The following is a 15140-nucleotide window of genomic DNA, read 5'->3' on the forward strand; positions in this document are numbered from 1 at the left end:
ATTCGACAGACTCACAGGAACTTAGGTATGTGATGCCATTTGCCATCTGATCTGGGTGACAATACACCTATGAAGAGCTCTACCTGACAATGGCTGTGGTCACTAAACGCTCACACATGCAGACATCCTGGAAATTACTTTACACGCTGTTCTCTTTTTCTCCTCTTATTGAGCCTACGAAACAGCTACCGTCATTCTGCTTCACAAACAAGAAAATAGAGATTTTGCAAGGTAAAGTCACCGTGCTGCTAGGGCCAGAGCCGGCCCAGGTGAGCCTCACAGGAACCTCGGGGAGAGTTCATCTGTGTCCTCACAACCCCCAGACTTCCTCCTTTGCCTGGCTGCCTCTGCATTACTTCTCACCTTGGGGGAGAGCCTTCATCCCGTTTAGCTTAGTTTTCTATCACGGTCCTCCCCCCCCCCCCCCCCCCGCCCCCCGAGTCTGAATGCTCACTGGCATCTTCATTTCTTTTTCAATCTTGCTATCAAAGCACATCCCCAACATCCCTGACTCTGGCCAGGATCACAGCCTTTACTCAGGCCGCATCCTTTCTGGCTCTGTGGATTCTGGCACATTCTTCACAGCTTTCCCTTCCGGCTTTCATGATACTCCAGCTTCTCCTCTCACCTCTTTTACTGCCTTCCTGTGGCTCATTCCTGCCTCTTCCTCCTCCCATACTGCAGCCATCATCCCAAAGCATTTCTTTTAACCTTCCAACCTCCCCTGCCCCTCTCCCACCCCAGCCTGAAGCTGATCTGGAATCCTGGAATTTGCTTGTCTGCCCCCAACTTGACTGTCACACTGGTACCTGCTTCTGTGTAATTCCCACAGACAAGCCTCCAAGACAGCCGCTTCCCCGTGTGTCCTCTCCACTCTTTTTCAGCTGCTCTATGATGTGGACATTACGGCCTTTCCTCCAGTGTCCACGGATACCATTGCTTCTACCTTGAAGGCCCATGATTCCCTTTCCCACCCCAGTGTGGAACGAGCCCAAAGCCCTTTCTGGGAAAGCGACACTCCATGTGACCTCCTTTTCTTCCCCTACAGACACGGGACTTGTGGGTCTAATCAGGCAGCTGTTGTCACCAGACCATGCATACGACCTGGCTAGGAAGCATGGTGGAGACGGGAGCACTGGGGTCAGACACTCATTAACAAACAAAATCAAAGGGCACAGAGGACTGAGGGCAGAGGATGTGGCAGGTGCAAATGGTTAAACAAGCAGTCTGAAGTTCATCTGTGGGGATTACAGGAATAGTCAAAGCCTAGCCATGGCACCGGCAGCAGGGGCATGAGGGCCTGTGGGGTCAGGGCGGCCTGGACGCTGGTTGGAGGCACAGGACAAACTTGGATAGGTGAACCGCACAGCTGGAAGACAAAGCCAGTTCCCTGCAAGAGTGCTGTTTACACGGTCTGTCCACTGGCCGGTGTCCTCACTGACCTCGGTGCTCTCTGTCCCATCTATCTGAAGCCAAGTAGTCCTGCAGATCACACGGGGCCCTTCATCCAACGTGTCATGGTACTAAGGTCCCTCCTGCCCCCCCAAACCCTTTATCCCTGGCCTGAAATTACTCATTCAGATAGTTTATGATCCTTCCAAAATCTCTACAAACACCAGCATGAACTGATTCTGTGCAAAGGAACAGCTGTGTGGAACACAGACTTTTAAGATGGTCTTTGTTTGCAAGCCTCTGGGGGAAAAAAAAAAAACCAGTTGGTGGCTCAAGTCCAGTCCTCGGGAGGCTGGGGCAGGAGGACTGCCCCAAGTTCAAGGCCAGTTGTGCTATCTAGTGAGTTCCTGGGCAGCCTGAGCTCCATAGGGAAACCTTGTTTCAAAAGGAAGAAAAAGAATATAGCTGGAGATGAAAAAGACACTGCAGAGTTACTGTTACATCCCTCCCTACCCCTAGGGAAGAGCCAGAGATAAGACAGTAAAAAGGACAGCAGGAGAGAGGAACGGCTATAGAGGACGTCGGGGGTGGGGTGGGGGATGCAGGGACCGCTGATGGATGGAGAAGGTGAAAATGAGGAAAAGGAGCATCTTGAGTGCATTAAACACAAGGAGGTGAGTGTCGGTAGAGTGAACAGACAATAAGAGTAGATCACCAGGCCGGGCGGTGGTGGCGCACGCCTTTAATCCTTGCGAGGCAGAGACAGGAGGATCACTGTGAGTTTGAGGCCAGCCTGGTCTGCAGAGTGAGTTCCAGGACAGCCAGGACCATTTCACAGAGAAACTCTGTCTCGAAAAACCAACCAACCAACCAACCAACCAACCAACCAACCAACCAAACAAACAACAAAAGAAGTAGATCACCAGATAAGCCCACAATGTTATGGCCTGATAACTTCAAATTGAAAAAAATAAATAAAGATTTGGGGCTGGCAAGATGGCTTGGGAGGTAAAGGTGCTTGCTACCAAGTCTGACACCCTGAATTAGATCCTTGGAACTCACATAGTAGAAGAGAATTGACTCCTGCAGGTTGTCCTCTGACCTCTATGAGAGTACTATGGCATGTGTGTACTTACATGTGTACATACATACATACATACATACATACATACAACATGTAAATAAAAGACTTAAGAGTCTTTCATTTCATATAATATGAAAACACTGTTCAAGTTTGTGTGATTCAACGGAACACACTAGTTCAGGGGCTTGCTGGAAGGACCTTTTCATGTTTCTTGTCAAAAGGAAGCCAATATGGTTATGGAACCTCTTCCTTCCTGGGAAGCCATAGATGGTTCTCCATCAGCCACTGACCTTGGGAGAAGTTCCTCAAATGTTTCAGATTACAGACTTTCAGAATGGGTTCCCCAAGGAGTTAGGTAGCATAGCCTGAAGTCGGGTGTACACCAAGCCAGACCCTTCACCTGGGTGGAGACAGGGTACACAAGGCTGACTCCCTTCCATCTCCATGACTTATTGTGACATGGCAGGTCATCACCTCAGGTAGCTGAAGAGCTCTAAGGAGGCTCAGTGGCAAAAAGGACTTTTAGCAGTAACCGGTCACTGGGTATACCTCATCCAATTATGGATGAATACCAACTTTCTATGTGAGTAGAACTTACTAGAGTTTTGTGGGGCTCAGGCGAATGCATCCCTTAAGTAGTTACCACACCACCATTGGATTCTGGTCCCCAAGCCATCCCCCTAAGGCTCTATGTACAGGAAAGCCATTTCCACACTGAAGACACTGGGCTCCAATGCCAGGCACTTCGTTTATCTCCCAAGTTCCATGACTCGTGAGTAGCTTTTCTGAAGGCACAGCAGAGCCCCGAAGAATACAGTCAGGCTTGATGAACAGGGCATCAACGGGAGGGATCGCATGGGAGAGGGGTAAGTTTGGGAAGCTTCAGACAAAGTACAGATGCTGAAATGGAGCATGCTCAGTCTGATCATCACTGATGACACGCTGGCAGGAAATCTGGAAATCATACTTATTTACCCTCTGGAACACATTATTAAAGTTGATTTCTGTTTTAATTATACGCACTGTTTGTGGTATGAAAGACACTCCCCACTGTAGCAAGGAGAGAGGTGCTGAGAGGCAGGCAGAGAAGAACAGATTGAGATAAAAATTGCTAACTACTAAACTCATGGGATCAATAAAACATGAGACGCTGATGAAAGCCCGCTATATTTAGCAATGTTAGGCTTCCTAGAAAGCTGGTCTGTTTTTGCTTCTGGATACTGATGCAATTTTCAGGCAAATACATACCGAAAAGGACCAGAAAGTGGACGTGGTCCCAGGCAGGACTTGTAAATGAAGCTTAATAAAGTAGTGTAAGTAAAGGAAAGTTAAAGATGAACAGGAACCCAAGATGGAGGCTAGTACTTGGTCCGGGGAAGACTGGAAAATAAGAGTAACTTAGCAACGGGACCCACAGCAGTAGCAGGCCCTCTTGCCCATCCATCTGCACTGGGTTTGACATGGAGTAAAAGCATCACTGTAGCACATGCTTCTTTTGATTTTTTTGCCCCCTTTGAGACAGGGTCTCATGCAGCTGTGGCTGGTCTCAAACGCACTATGTAGCTGTGGCTGGGCTTGAACTCCTGATCCTCTTGCCTCTACCTCCCAAGTGCCATGACTCGTACCCAGCTTTGCATTTCTGAAGGCACAGCAGAGCCCTGAAGAATATGGTCAGGCTTGGTGAACAGGGCATCAAGGGGAGGGGTCAAGTGGGAGAGGGGCAGGTTTGAGAAGCTGGAATTGGTTGTTTTATCACGAATGACATAGCCTCTATTTAAACAAAGTGGAGGGATCATGAAAACTCTGGATTCCGAACCTTTTTAGGCATTTCTGGCTTCAGCAATTCCTGAAAGAAGGAACAGAATTGTCACAAAAAGCTCCGATCTGGATCTCAGGGACAGGGCTCAGGTGACTTCTGTGGCAGGCTCAAGTCGGTTACCTAGCTCAAGTCAAGGTGGGCTGCTTCAAAGATGGCAGCACCTTCCTCCCTGTCCTGGTCAGCCTGCCCCTAGGATATATATCTACTGGGGCACAGGCAGAGAAGGGGAACGACTATCTAAGAGTAAAATTTAGACTAGTCGCTGGCAAAGTAATTACCACCTCCAAATGCCACTCACTCACTCACTCACTCACTCACTCACTCACTCACAAAAACAACCAACCAATCTCACTTTACGACAGAAGAAGATAGTGAGAAATAGTGTGGTCAACTCATCCCACTTAGCTGAGACTTCTTCAGTGTTAGCATTCACAGTCCCATGTCACCCGGCATGCTGGCACACACTTTTAATCCCAGCACTCAGGAGACAGAGGCAAGGGGACCTCTCTCTGTGAGTTCAAGGCCACCCTGGTCTACCCAGTAAGTTCTAGGCTAGCCAGGGCTACATGGTGTTACCCTGTCTCAAAAAGAAGGAAAAAGAAAGTCTCATGTCACAGGCCACCTGCCAGCCTGGGCAAACTGGTTGGTCCTGTAACGAAGGACTATATTTCCAGGGTCAGTTTTTTGTTTTGTTTTGTTGGCCTTGACAGCATGATTGTGATAACAATTCTTTGAACTATGTGTATTAGCAAGTTTAAGATGAAGTAGCCACAACCAAGGCTGCCCACCAGCATTCAGTCCCAACAGACAATTGGAGTGTTTCATCTTGAAGCTTTCCAGGTAATTATGCTCTGAAGGTCTAAGGGCTAAGTAACAAGTGTATTGGGACACTGCAGATCCTCTTATAGCATCTAAGGAAATATTTGTACAGCTCTTGGAGTGGATAAAATCAGGTCAATGAAATGAAGACTCTTGGCAATTAGTTTATCCTCTGAAAAGGACAGAGCTTTAGTGTTCGGCAGAGGACGGAAGGATTTAAATCTGATCTGGAATGTGGGTGAACAAGAGGGAACTGAGTGGAGTTTAAACCCAAGATAATGAAATTCTTTCCAGATTTAACTCACTATAAATAAGCTGTGTTGGTTGCAGAGCTTCGCCTAGGAGTGGCTGGCCCAGGGTTTGCAGGCTGGCATGGGGTGGTGGGATAGCCCAGGGTTTGCAGGCTGGCATGGGGTGGTGGGATAGCCTAGTGTTTGCAGGCTGGCATAGGGGTGGCAGGCTATCTCAGTGTTTACAGGCTGGCATAAGGGTGGCAGGCTGGCCCAGGGTTTGCAGGCTGGCATAGGGGTGCCAGGCTATCTCAGTGTTTGCAGGCTGGCATAAGGGTGGCAGGCTGGCCCAGGGTTTGCAGGCTGGCATAGGGGTGGTGGGATAGCCCAGGGTTTGCAGGCTGGCATAGGGGTGGTGGGATGGCCCAGGGTTTGCAGGCTGGCATCGGGGTGGTGGGATAGCCCAGGGTTTGCAGGCTGGCATAGGGGTGCCAGGCTATCTCAGTGTTTGCAGGCTGGCATAGGAGTGGCAGGCTATCTCATTGTTTGCAGGCTGGCATAGGGGTGTTGGGATAGCCTAGTGTTTGCAGGCTGGCATAGGGGTGGCGGGCTAGCCCAGGGTTTGCAGGCTGGCATAGGGGTGGTGGGATAGCCTAGTGTTTGCAGGCTGGCATAGGGGTGGCAGGCTAGCCTAGGGTTTGCAGGCTGGCATAGGGGTGGCAGGCTAGCCTAGGATTTGCAGGCTGGCATAGGGGTGGTGGGATAGCCTAGGGTTTGCAGGCTGGCATAGGGGTGGCAGGCTAGCCCAGGCTTTGGCACTGTCACTGCAAAGAAGGGGTCTTTAAGACAGAGGCAGGAGGAAAACCGCAGAGGAGTGGAGTTCACCTATGAAGTCCTCCGTTCTTTTGACAGAGAAAAGAACTCCATGTATTACACTGCTCTACCAGAGACATCCGAATCAGTGTTGGGTGTCCTGGTAGGGTACTTCTAATTATTTAAAAGTTCCTTGGCACACCAGGACAAAAGTACCTTTATCTTGCCCGTTTCTGACAAACACAGTATGTATAGTATATAGAACCAGGCTTTTGTTTGTGGTGGATGAAAGAAACAGATATTTCCTGTTAGAAAGAGAGTGCAATTGACAAGACAGGAAATGAGCTGAGGGGCTGGAGAGATGCTGTAGTGGCAAAGAGCACCTGCTGCTCTTCCAGAGGACCTGAACTCAGTTCTCAGCACCCACTTTGGGGCTTTCAAAAGCCTGCAACACCATCTCTAAGGGCTCTGATGCTCTCTTTTGGCTTGCACAGGTACCTGCACACAAATGGCATACATTCACACACACACACACACACACACACACACACACACACACACACACAGACAATAAAATCTCAGATAAGAAGTGAATCAATATTGTTTGAGAGAAAACTAAAAGCAGTTTTTCTCTGTCTCTCCAGGCATAATTATGAAGTGAGTAATCCAGGTCTGTGGACGGCGGCAAAGCGGGAGAGCAGCCACAGTGAAGTTAGGATGAAGCCACTCTTTAAAATGCCTCTAGAAAATTCCGACAATGTAAACATTTCTAATGACTTAAGCCCCACCCCAACAGCTAAGTCTAACAAAGATTCTCTAATGTGTAGGAGCCAGACAATCAAAGGACTATGGAAAAGAACTAGGACTATAGGCTAGCTAGGATGAGAACGATTCAGGGGGAGACCGTTCGGGCCTGAACTCTGGTGAGTGAGAGCCATGGGGAAAACTACCAATGACCCATCATGATCTTCTGCCGTTCTCTTGTGACAGTGTGAAGCAGCTTCCCAGAGGACACGAGGGCACAGGACGCCAACTGTCGTTTCTGGCATGGCGTTGGAATGGGCGTGAACCTCACAGTCAAGTTTCAGGCATTTTTCAAAACCACCATGAACAGTAACACCCAGTTCTGGGTGACACAGGTGGCGGCTGGTGTCAGGAGAAAACTATGAGCTTTTTGTCTCTGGGGAAGCCTTAAACACAGCCAGGGTTCGGTCACATTGCCTTCCCTCCCCGGACCAGAAAAGGGAGCCTCGATGTCTCTCACATCCTCTGAAGATAGCAGCTCTGTTTCAGGCTTGTCTGTTGCTCTGCCATGCTTCCCCTAGAACACAACTCAGCCAGACACACCTGCCAGTGAGTGAAAAGGCGCAGCCTGGCTTCCCACGGGGAAATGTACAGTAAGTGCCACCTGGTGCTCGTGTTCACTTTCCATCCTGCACCTGCCAGCAGATCCTTCAGCCAGGGCCCCAGGGAAAGGCTGGGGACAGCCATGATGCATCTGGGGCCGCCCCGACCAATTAAAGACCAGACAAATCATTTAACAAGACACATCTTTTAGACAAACAAACAAGTTGTCAGTGCTAAAGGGACACCGGACTCCTTGGGTGACACTGGACAAATGGGAGCCAGTGCGGTTTTTTGGTTTCTCTTGGCTAACACAGATGGCATTTGCCAAAATCTGAACATCTCTCACCTACGCTTGCTTATGGAAAATAAGAGACAGAACGATCCCACACTCAAGGCTTGGGAGCACCCGTGGTCTGTTCTGCCTCGACAAGCATGTGGCTCTTGATCTGGGGTACATGTGCTCCAGTGGCGAGGTGGAAAGAGACACAAATTCTCACAAACAGCAGATGAGAGGCATCACACGGAAGCAGGAGTCACATGCTGGAGAAGGGTGGAGGGGTCACTGTGTCTAAAGGGAGTAGGTAAGTTAGGGAAGGTTTCTCAGAATGAGGTCCAGTTTAAGGTTTTGTTCTAAGACTTATCTTAGTGGGTTGGGGAAATGGCTCCGTGAGTAAAGTGTCTGCCATACGAGTGTAAGGACTTGAGTTTGGATCCCCAACACCCACATAAGAGCCAAGCCATGGAGGCAGGTAGAACTCAGCACTAGGGGTGTAGGTAGAGTGATAAAAACAAATGGACTCGAGGGACCACTGGCCTACCAGCCTAGCTAAAGTGGTGAATCCAGGTTCTCCAAGAGACCCTGTCTCAAAACATAAAGATGGAGAACGACCAAGGAAGACACCCAACATTGACATCTGGCCTTCATATGCACTTACACACGTGTACTTGAACACACACACACACACACACACACACACACACACACCCCTCACACATCCACCCCAAGAAAGGGTATTCTGGTGGAAAATGAAGGAGATTTGGAGTAGCCAGAGGACAGCAGTCCTGTGGGCAGGCCCTTCCTGGGCTATGACAGAACGTCATGAGGGATGGGAACGGACAAGTAAGGTTGGCCCACACTGAAAGAGGCTTGAGGAAGCCAACTCAAGTACTATTATGACATCTGAGTGGGTCGGAGGCAGGGAGGGGCAACTTGGGACACTCCCGTGAGAGCCCCAGGGAGTGGTGGTTATACAGCTGGGCATGCAGGTCCTGTGCTGCAGACTCCAGGTCTGTATACTAGACGATACACAAATGATTACCCCAGAGCACTAAAAAGGGAGACAGCGCCTACCTGTTCCACAGCACGGGTCAGAGAGGACAGACACACAGACAGACACACACACAGACAGGAGAAGGCCTCCCTGCCCCTGCTTATCGTCTTTCGTTGTCCTGTAGTCAGAATCTTAAACTGCATCAGATTCTAAGAAACCTTCCCTAACTTACCTGCTCCTCTTTAGACACAATGACCCCTCCACCCTTCTCCAGCGTTTAACTTCTACTTCCGTCCCCCAGGAGGACTGTGAGCAGGGATGCCAGGAGCACAGGAGGTTAATGCTGAAGAGCAAGCGATAAAGGAGGTCCGCCCGATCCACTGTAATAGAAGGAAGCAGGCCCAGAGTGGCTACACTTCGCCCAGGGTTCCCTGGTTAGTCTGCAGGCAAAAGACCTAGGTTTGAATCCTAGTTTACATTTCTCTAATGCAACATCCTTGCGATCCTAGCACTAGGAAGGATCATGTAAGATGGTGAACTAGAGGAGAACTTGGGGTACATGTCAGGTTAGAGGCCAGTTGTAGCTCCATGATAGACAGGAAAAAAAAACATGCCAGAGGATAGGCAGCAGCATGGCAGAGCAAGGGTTAAAACGAGCTACCATTCTGGGCCTGGATATATGCAGCTCAGTGGTAGAGGACATGCCTAGCACGCACAAGGCCTTTAGGTCAATTTCCCAGCAATACACACACACACACACACACACACACACACACACACACACACACACAGGGGGAGGGGAGAGAGAAATCAGAAATTACACCATCCTGATTTAGTGGAGGACACATATATACAGAAGACCCCAGAGATGCTCACTCAAACAGCAATGGTACACTACTTCTTATTAGAAGAATTATAGGTGTTTTATTTTTAATGTGCTTTGTTTTTTATTTTTAATGAGTAAATGTGCGTTAATTTTTTTATTCTGAAGAAATGGAGACTCATATCACCATCCAGAGACTCCTCATTGCTCCTCACTAAGCTTTGGTCTGCTTGTTTCCCTAAAAGCAAACACTTCTTGAATTGCGAGGTAAATATTGATGTGTTACTAAGTGAACAGGAGGCACAGCATCCCACCAAAGCCGCCTTCCTCCAGACATCATGGAATTCATTTGTGATGGACCTTTGGGTCAATTATTTTAAAGTCAGACTTACAAGCTGACTTTAATGCCAAGAAAAGGACAAAGCTCTCTACTCTTTACTTTGAATATCCACTTTTCATCATTTGTTTCCTATCTGGGTACAGCAAGAGGCTCTGCCTGGATTTGCATGAAAGTCATAATAAGCAGCTGCCCGAGTCGGGCTACTGGGCGGCTCACTGTGAATCAGCAGCCCGAACCTTCCAGCAGAGGCGAGTGTTTGTGGAGCCTGGAGATAGCCTCCTCCTAGGAAAAAAACTTGAAAGTCCCAGAAGTTCTTACCCACAACAGCCATTTCCTACCCTCAGCTTCAAACACAAGTGAAGCCATTCCGGAAATGTGACTCAGGAAGATCACTAGAGGACAGAGGCTTTGACCAGAGACAGATAGAGACATGCAGGAACTGAAGGCCACCTGCTGGGGGAAACCCTGCTAACAACCTTCCTGTGGGCTAGCCTTTTGCTCTTCTGTGCTTTTCCCTGTACCCTGAGAACACTCCTTGTCCACCTCTGCCCAGGGATGAAAAGGGAACCCACTCTAGACACTCCAGTCTGTCTCAGGTGCCCTCGCTGCCACGCCCAGCTTCCCAATCCTTAAAATGACAGGAAAAATGAGTTTGGCCTCCAAGCCACTAAGAGGATTAGCTGAGCATAGTGGTACAAGCCTTTAACCCCAGCACTCAGGACGCAGAGGCAGGCAGATCTCTGAGTTCGAGGTTAGCCTGGTCTACAGAGAAGTTCCAGGACAGCCAGGGCTACATAGTGAGACCCTGTCTAGGAAAAAACAAACAAACAAACAAACAGAAGATCCGTTGGCAGAAGGTATCCCAGAGGCGCTAAATGTGAATCGCAGGGACACGGTCCAGAGAGAGGGTGTGAGGACGGTGTGCTAACACCACATGAACACAGACCAGACACTAACCATAAAGAAGACAATGAATGGGTAAAAACAAAAAACAAAAACCTAGGGGGAACAGAATCTTTTTGTCCCAAAATCATGTCACATTCACGTTAAAGGTGGCTTGTGTGTTTGGAATTCCACTGCTTAAATAATATTCCAATTTGCTCTAGGTGAGCTGGTCCTGTAGCCAAAGAGAAAGGTCTTGGAAGCAGACACTTCCTGGAGAACTTGTCTTTCACGCCCACTTTTTTAAAGCTGTCGCTAATTCCTAAACAAACATCAACTCTGCCTTTAACCTGGGCATCCCACACCCTCCTAATCTAGGCCGTGTTGGAAGAAAGCTCGGGGACTGTGTTGATGCCTGGCTCAGGTGATGTCCCGTAAGGATGCAGGGGACATTCGACCACACCAGAAGTGACAGTCAGCCATCTCAAAGCAGTCACTAGGTGAACACCACAGGCTCATGTGGGAATGTGAGCCAGGAAATGAAGAGAGCAAAGGGAGACTAGAACTTAATGTGTCTGGGTTAATTTTAAAAGAAAAGGAGTTAAGACTCACTGGAAGCAGCTTTTATTTACAAACAGCACAGAATAAAAAATTGGTAGTATCTTTCCGGAGCCTGAAGGCAGTGTTCCCATGGATCCTCCCTCTAAATCCTTAGCACAAATTTACGCTTGTCTGCATATAAACTTACAGGGTTTTAAACACTTTGGTGTTAGGGTTTTGAAAGGGAAGTGTCCCCCCAACAGACTCATTTATCTAAACCTTGGTCCCCAGGTAGTGGTGCTCTTCTGACAGGCTGGGGAACCTTTGGGTCATGAAGTCTAGATGGCGGACTTAGAGTCACTGGGGTGGTGTGAGCCCACACTCTTGCTTCCTGACTGCAGACACCAGTCACCTCACACTGCTGCTCCAGCCTCAAGCTGTTCCCACCCCCATGCCTTCCTCAACAAGATGGCCTGCACCCTCTCAAACTGTGGGGCTGAAGAAAACCTCTTCTCCCTAAGTTGCTTCCAGTCAGGCATCTCGTAAGAACCAGAAAATTAGGCAATAAATTTGGGTTTTGTTTTCGTTTTCTGTGTGTGTGTGTGTGTGTGTGTGTGTGTGTGTGTGTGTGTAAGACTGTCCTGGAACTAACTCTGTAGACCAAGCTGGCATGTGCCACCACCACCCAGCATAAATTTGGTTTTCAAAAGCTCTCTACAGATGAGATGACTGAAGAACTGTGTCTGGTGGTTCCAGGGAGTCTGAAAGTAACTGTAAATGTCACTAGCAAGTCTAACTTAGTGAATTATCCAAATGAAACACAGGAGAAACGTTGAAAAGACAAGGTAAAATGCCGGGCAATTTTCAAAACACTGTTACTGTGCATACCCTGGACAGAATAGATTTTTAATTGCAAAAATCATGTAATAAGAACACCATATCCTAGTACGGCGCTGGGTACGTGGTGCCTACTGTGCTGGGACAGTTCCTCACAAGGGTAATTTCAAACACAATTATGATGTTCATGTTGTACATACATCCTTCAATGAGGATCTCTCTAGCTCTAGAGCCACAACATGGCTGTAAGACACTGCACTGGCCAAACACCCAAGGACCACATGGAAGGTCCCCCATCGTGGCTACGAGCCTCTGAAAATCAACCAAACGCAGAGACTGCACAAAGCAAGGACAACTCTCAGATGCCTGGTGCCCTCTGCTCCTAGAAGACAATCACGCACTCAGTCACCAGCTCCCCAGAAGAGGGTGGAGGGAGAGCTTCTGCCCTGTCACCAAGTGTTAGAAACCCGCCAGGCATGTGCCGAGGACACGGTTTACTAGAGACACCTCTCTGCACAGCCTTGAAGCACGGTGGGATGAACGGAGCAAGCTGTGAGATGCACGAAGGGAAAGACGGAGTTGGTCAGACTAAAAGGAGTGTGGGAGGCCAGCTCCCACTTTTTAAAAGGGTTCCTATGAGGAGGAGAGAGGGATAAGAAACTTTTAGATGAAAGACAGAAACACAGGATAGCTTCAGGGGGAGGACCTGGATCAAGACCCAACAGTCCCTTCTGCTGCTCCAAAAGGGTTTTTTATAACAATGCCAAGGGGCGGGGCAAAAAACCTCCCCCTCTTCCAAACACCTGGTAACCACACCCGTGGTCAAATCATCCCCTTATGCAGGCCTGCTGGGTAAAGCAAGCTCAGATTCTCGACCCTGAGTAAGTTCTCACTAGGAAACCTCTGTGGGTCTCTACAAAGGAGGGCATGGAATGCTTCTGCCTGGGGCTTGGTTGAGCCCCAGAGGAAGACCATGGTTTCCTCCCTCAGAGGCATGCCACTCCCTATGGCCCACAGGGATCAGAGGAGGCACTCCCTTCAAGTGTGCTCTTTTGGTTAGTGCTCTGGATACATTTTAATGTCCAGGGGATAAAGAGGACCCCACGACAAGGCCTTTGTGGTTCTCAGTGACTTTGGATAAGGATGGCTTCTCTGTCCTCAGAGTGGCGAGAGTTAAAATATTACCCAAGGTTTCATATCTACCTAAAAATGTCTACTGTTTTCTGAAAAGTCCTTGTCATGGATGATGAGGACACCATGCTGTGAAGGACAGGATGTTTCTAAGCAACAAAGATATGATTCTTTTCTCCCACCGTTCATTATCTAAACACTAGCCAACTACCGAGACTGTTTCTCACACCAGCCAGGCCATTTCCCATCTGTGCCTTTCAGGTGCATTCTGAGATCCATTGTTTGCTTACTTTGTGGTGCTGAGACTAGAAGCCGAGACATCAAGCTAGATCCCAAGCAAGCCCACACCCGGTAAGCAACATCCTTCGGCTGGAAAGGTTCTTTGAACATCGCACAAAGCCAAACAGAACAGCAGGTGGGGACAGGCAGGGCAGCGGACTCACTCTTTGGTCAGAAGGGGACAGGATTTGAGCAGGAAGCGTGACAGCCCGGAGTCCTGGAAGTAGAGGTCGGGAGGTGCAGTGGGGCTCTTCAGGTTCAAACACCGCACGATGACGTAAAGAGCGGCAGCTACGGCAGCCAGCTTCACCCCGTCAAACACGGCGGGGAGTTCGGGGGTCTCCAGCATGGCATTCATCTTGATCTAGAAAGCAAAGACACAGATCTGGGTTCATGGCCATGGCCAGGGCGAGGAGGGCGGAGCCCACCTCATGGCAGAGGCACGACCCGCTCTGGACGTGCTTCACACATGCCCAAAGGGTGCTCCACAGACAGCCCCCATCATCATCACCTGACACCACCAACACCCAGCCAGTACCCACAGCCACAGAAACAGTTATGAGTGTTGACTGAGGAGGGTACTATGTTCTTCCTGTAGTCTCATGAGCAGTTCCAAGATGAACACACTGGAAAATGTACGGTAATAGAGTCTTTCTGAGAACGGGAAAGGTGAGTTAGGAAGGGCTGGGGGAGAGCTTTGATGTCTGTGAAGAAGCCGCTTAAATCTCTGTAGACTTAATGGCACCTGGAGCGCCAGGTGTGTTCAGTGTTGTTTCCAGCCTTGAACAGCGACATGGGACTGTGAGTGCCACTAGTACAGGTAAAACTGTACTTTGTGCTGGCCCCAGCTCTCTGTTTTCAGAGCGGGCTGAGAGAAAGCTGCCTAACTCAGTCATTTGCTCCACAGAGTCCAGGTTCCAGAATTCTATCCAGACTTGGCTTAGGTCATCGTGGTCCTGGCTCCTGGGGCTTTCGGGCAATGTGAAATGGAGCTAGTCAATTAAAACAGTTTTTCCCCTCCAGGAGGTACCTGAATGCAGCTAACAGTCCAAACTGGGCCAACCAAACTCAACCACTAGACCAAAATTTAAGATTGCAGTACAGAAAATACACATGCATATCTGATTTCTAACACGGTGTCTTAATATTTCACCTTTTGAGGTAAGCATTCCCTGATATACAAAGCTTTCACCCACCACTTCAAACACATAAAACCAAACATCATCAACAAAATCTTGTCTTTTCCTTGCTGCTCTACAGAGTAACAGAACATCAGCCGTGGCCTTAAGGATTAGGGTAACTAGCCAGGCATGGTGATGCACACCTGTAAGCCTAGAACTTGGGAGGCAGGGTATCGACACAAGGACTTCAAGGCCATTCTAAACCATCTGACACTCTGTCTCACAATGAAATGAGGGCTGAGGGAAGGCTAGCACAAAACTAACAAAAACAGAAAATGTAATTCTCATAGCCCTGGTAACTATGGTAACGGCTTTCCCCGGAATGATTTCAAGTAGCCGCTGCTAAAAACAG

At 48.8% G+C, this 15140-nt stretch overlaps 1 protein-coding gene across 1 annotated transcript in view; it reads right to left on the bottom strand.

Annotated features, from left to right (window-relative positions):
• The window catches only part of Abhd2 (abhydrolase domain containing 2, acylglycerol lipase), a 92324-nt gene that overhangs the window by 53822 nt on the left and 23362 nt on the right, over window positions 1-15140 (bottom strand). Inside the window, exon 3 of the mRNA XM_059272769.1 lies at window positions 13772-13971. Within this exon, the coding sequence (XP_059128752.1) occupies window positions 13772-13965 (194 nt within the window). The 5' untranslated portion in view covers window positions 13966-13971. The remainder of the gene's footprint in view (window positions 1-13771; window positions 13972-15140) is intronic.

The sequence above is a fragment of the Peromyscus eremicus genome, chromosome 1 (genome assembly GCF_949786415.1).
Source record: "Peromyscus eremicus chromosome 1, PerEre_H2_v1, whole genome shotgun sequence".
NCBI lineage: Eukaryota > Metazoa > Chordata > Mammalia > Rodentia > Cricetidae > Peromyscus > Peromyscus eremicus.